Raw genomic sequence first — 5,079 nt, 5'->3', positions numbered from 1 at the left:
CCATAAATGTCATGACGGCCGACAACTTCTTACCTCCCAACTTCTTAGCTTCGACATGACTATCAGTTCATTTTCAATATCACTTGATTGTTGTCATTCGATTTTCATTGAGTGACTGCCAAAGAATATTAATGTTTATCATATATATGAAGTCTAATACAAGATATCAACATAAATATTATCATATATCATTGCCAATAAGACTGATGCATATCATTCACATCATTACCAAGAAGTCTGATACACACATTAGCACAAACTTGAATGCAACCATTGCTAAGAATATTGATGTCTGCCATCACTAATAATGATGCTAATAAGACTGATGTATATCATGGACAAAAATATTGTTGCGCATCATTGACGACAAGGTTGATGCTCACATCAACAACAAAGTAGATGCACATTATTGTTAAGAAAATTGATGACCGCTGTCAACATTAACCTCGACATACATCCTTGAAATCAACCCGCACATTTATCATTGTTAATAAAGCTCATGCAAGTAATCAATACTAACATAGACACATGATATCACAAACAAGCTCTACTCTCTCTGTTGGCATCATCAACCTTGTCCCCCAATTTCAATACTAAGGTTTATTTATACTTGATTATGTTCTCCTCTCTTCTATAAAAATGTTCAATTTAACTATCTTTGATCTCTTAGAAGTAATTCTAGCTCAAAGCTCATCCAAGTTTTACCATGGAGTCCATTCTCCTCAGTTCATGATTATTATCCTATATTAACTCATTTTTCATATTTAGGGAAGCGACTTATTTATAATTAATAATATATATTGTTAAAATCATTTCAACTGAGTTTGAACCATGTGATTTTTTAGGCTTCCACGTGAATATTGCATTTTTATGAGTCACACTAGACTTATTTTATCTTTAAATGTGCAAAATCATATAAAATATTGAGATGATAAAATTTTTCTCTACTGCTGCTAAGATGCTTGAAGTAGAAAAAGTTTTTTCTTATTGTTTTGTATTGAATATTTTTGCTCAATTTATTGCTTTCTCTAGAAGGTTGGCTCAATCAATAAAAAATAAAATAAAATATTTAAAAGTTAACTTGTTATTCAAATCAAATTGAGCAACTTTTTAATTTAAATTAATTTAAAGGACATACCATTGAAATAGGTCTTGACATATTCTCAACAAACTAGTACAAATTTGAGTAAGGTTTTATACATAAGAGACATTCATGCTTTTTATATTTTATACATTTATTTTTTCATTTATTAATAAATTTTAAAACTACTAAAATAATTTATATGAAATACGTGGAAACTTTCAAACTTAAGAGTCCACTTGATATTAGTTCAATTATTTAGTCATAATGGTTTGTCTTAATTTAAGCACTAAGGGGTTTATTTAGTAAATATTTTCCATATTGTGGTTAAGTGAAGAGTAATAGAAAGTAGGAATGAAATGGACTCAAATTAGATTCACCATACTAACATGGCTTTACATATTCTTTTGTGCCTAAACAAAAATAATGGTCAAATTTAACTTTAAGGGAGGCTTAGTAGAGCTAGAGTTCATTGTTTTAAGTTTGGTTGAATAGATCAATAAACCTTAAATAGCAGGACAATTGAATGATTTAGGTTTTGTTTGAGTTAATGAGGAACACGAGCGGATAAAACAAATGAAAAAATAATTTTAATTTAAGATCTTTAATTATGATGAAATCAAGAATACTAAGAATTGAAAGTGAAACATAGTAATGTTTTTAATGAAAATGCTATTTTGCTTAACCTATTGCTTAAACAAAAGTTAAGAGAGAGAGAAAGTGTGGGAGTCCGAGAGGTAGAGAGAAAGCTTAAAAAATTTTATTGTTAGGTCAAGTTTTGAATTCTCACAAAGACTTGCCTAATCTCTATGAAAAAATATGTTACTTTCCATACTAAAGTTCTACATAACCAATTAACAAATTGGTTTAATATCACACCTAAGACACCCCTAAACCTTTTTTTTTTTTAATCAAACATGCTGCCTTTTAAGTTACATTAGAAAAAGGTTACTCACTTTGTGGAAGACAAACCAATGATCGGCTACTTTGATAACTAATTGTGGACCTTATATTTTTCATCAAACAAAGATGGTTTTATTCTAAAAATATATTAAATTCTATTTAAATAAATATTTCATATAAATAATAAGATTTCAATACGCCCCTACTCTTAAAATCCTTAGGCTGTGTGACTGAGAATGACAAAATAGCTTATTGTTCGCGAATAGCTCGTGCTTAGACTCCCTAAACAAACGAGTTGAACACGAACAAATTTTTTGATCTCAATATATTAACAAGCCAAACATGAGCAACAATTGTTCTTAACGAGCCAAACACAAAGCGAGCCTGAGCTCGCTCAAACTCGGCTCATTTACACCTCTACTTTTCATGCATTTGTAAGGTGGCATGTTCATTAAATTGTGCAAGTATATAAGAATTGAGTTGTAGGTATGAAAATTTTCCAAATAAAAGAAAGATTTTTTTTTACATTTTCCAAGATCAAAACCAATTACCTGAAATCAAACAACTGAATTATAATGTAAAATACACTTTCATTCCTTAAAATTGCTTCAAACCATAAATGTCATACTTTCCTGATGTATTGACACATCTAACACCTGAACTTCACTTTTTTCACATTTATATCACCTAAATCTTTCACATCACAACTTCAACTTTTAAAACAGAAATACTCATTTTCAAGCAAAAATAAGATAACATACATAGAAAAAAGATATTTTGATGTTAGATAAGTAAATACACAGAAACAAAATGGCCTGCATGCATGCATGCAAATCTCCCTAAATTTTTTCATTTTGATCAACACCAATATTCCTAACAGGCCCCTTGAACCATCTCCTGGCATCCAACACCCACCACAACATTATAACACTTAGGCAGAGACCTAAAGCCACTGGTGCATAGTTAAAGTCCTTATAGTCTATGGGATACAAAGTTGGAAGCAGGAAAACCGAACAAGTGTAGCAGATCCATAAGAATGCTATAAAACACACAGGCTTACTGGCTTTGCCCAGGTAGAAAGGCCCAGGCTTGAAGTTCTTCTCTGCCATGACTAATCTCGCCAATATAGGTACTCCATAGCTCCCCACCCACCCAACTGTGCATATAGAAATAATAGCTGTGAACACAACATTAACCTTGACGATAGGAAGCCCCATGATTATGCAGATAGCTGCGCAGAGCCATACTGCGTTAGCCGGAACTTTATGTTTTGGATGAATTTTACGCCACATGGATGATAAGGGAAAGCCTCCATCCCTCGACAATGCGTATACCTGCAAAACCATGGTATTTTGATTTTTATTATGGAAGATTTACATCTCTAACAAACAGCTAAACTTTAAGTTAACTTTAAGTTGTACTTGTTTGCTACATTACCTATGCATGGAATTGTGTGTTTTACTTTTTTTATAAGTCGAAGCAGTAATATTTTGGATATGATATGAAAGATTTTTGGGGTGTGAATGTGAAACACAAAATTTGGGAATTAGATATGTAAATACGCAAGAATAGGGTGGTTTGTATCTAAATGCCCCTTTATTGTTTTACTTCCTTTGTGCATAAATTGCATGTAATTTAGGAGGAAAAAAAGTGAAGAAATTTGGTTAAAAATTGCTTCAAATGTCATCTTTTGATAACAGAAAAAGAAATCCAGGGAGGAAAATAAAAGGACAAACAAACTAACTAAAAAATTAATCATAAAAAGAGATTAGAAAAGTGTTTACCACTCTAGCGGCACTGGTGGTGCCAGAGAGACCACCAAAGAAAAATGAACCCCAAATAACAATTAGAAAAAAGATAGCACCAATAGAATTATGATATCTCCCATGAAAAGCATCATATAATATCTGTGCAGGCACATATGCTCCCCCAGTTTCATTGTTCGCATCATAAAGATAGTTGAAATCCTGCAAATAATGTTTTTTTTTCACTGTTACAAAATTTATTTAAGTTCTTCTCAAATTTATAATATTCACTAAATTAATTAACTAAAATTTTACCTGGATGCAGAATGTAAGAACTAGGACATAACACCAGCCATACACTGAGACAATTCCAATAGATGTAAGAATAGAAATGGGGCCATTTTTATCAGCTCCCTTTGTTTCCTCTGTTATATGTGCTGCAGTATCATATCCAAGCAAAGAAAAATGGCTAAAAAGAACAGATAAGATGATAGCATATGGCTTGCTGCTTATTCCTGTCGATTCTGAGCCTAATTCAAAATGGGTGAACACAAAAGAGGCAGGCTGAGTAGATGAAGCCACTAGAGGAAGTAGCAAAATGAGGACTGAACCCCCAATCAGCTGTTTCAAATCTCAAAAAAATAAATCAAACAATAATAAGAAAGGCAAAGAATTAAAATGCATGGACAAGTGCGTTTTACTTCTTAAAAGTTGTTGATGTGTTATGAAATAATTGCTTGGTATAAATGTAATGTTTAAATTAGGTGGTATGTATGTAAATTCCCCTAAACAGAAATTGAAATTCTTAATTAAAAAATGAACTTACCTGCCAAACTATTGATATCATGTCAATGAAGGCAATTACTTTTAATGCAAACGTGTTGAGTATGGCCCATATTATTGTAAAACATGTATACATCCCCAGAAAAACTGCAGGAGAGGCAAGGTAACCACCGCCTTTATGCGTACCAGTGCATAACAAAATGATTATTTGCAGGACTTGTGAGGATGAATAAGCCTAAAAAATTTCATAAAAATAAAATGAAATAAGAAAATTGTTAAATTCAAGTCAATGCTCGTGTTAATATCATTAGTAGAAAGATAGATTTTTCACCATTGTACCAATTCCGGCAATGAGGCCGATTGTCTCTAGCCAAGCACAACACCAAGATGCAAATGGGCCCCAGACTGGCCCAGCTAAATGGGCTGCCCAAAAGTACAGAGATCCAGTTGTCTGGTAAGAAAATAAATATATAATATATCAAGAACTCACTAATTTGAGTTAAAACACTTATAAGCTAATAAATAGTACAATTTTAAAGAAAATGTTGGACCCAAATAACCACTAAA

The 5,079-nt window shown here is 32.0% G+C and overlaps 1 protein-coding gene across 1 annotated transcript in view; it reads right to left on the bottom strand.

Annotated features, from left to right (window-relative positions):
* Positions 1-2,812: 2,812 nt before the first annotated feature.
* LOC110029310 (amino-acid permease BAT1 homolog) overlaps positions 2,813-5,079 on the bottom strand; it is a 3,046-nt gene continuing 779 nt past the window's right edge. Inside the window, exons 2-6 of the mRNA XM_020731546.1 lie at positions 4,844-4,970; positions 4,556-4,747; positions 4,045-4,350; positions 3,769-3,951; positions 2,813-3,318 (exon numbers count right to left, since the gene is read on the bottom strand). Of these exons, the coding sequence (XP_020587205.1) occupies positions 2,824-3,318; positions 3,769-3,951; positions 4,045-4,350; positions 4,556-4,747; positions 4,844-4,970 (1,303 nt within the window). The 3' untranslated portion in view covers positions 2,813-2,823. The remainder of the gene's footprint in view (positions 3,319-3,768; positions 3,952-4,044; positions 4,351-4,555; positions 4,748-4,843; positions 4,971-5,079) is intronic.

This window comes from Phalaenopsis equestris, unplaced genomic scaffold (genome assembly GCF_001263595.1).
Source record: "Phalaenopsis equestris unplaced genomic scaffold, ASM126359v1 Scaffold000559, whole genome shotgun sequence".
NCBI lineage: Eukaryota > Viridiplantae > Streptophyta > Magnoliopsida > Asparagales > Orchidaceae > Phalaenopsis > Phalaenopsis equestris.
The sequence above is the reverse complement of the archived record's forward strand: the minus strand, read 5'-3'. Positions and strand labels throughout refer to the sequence as shown.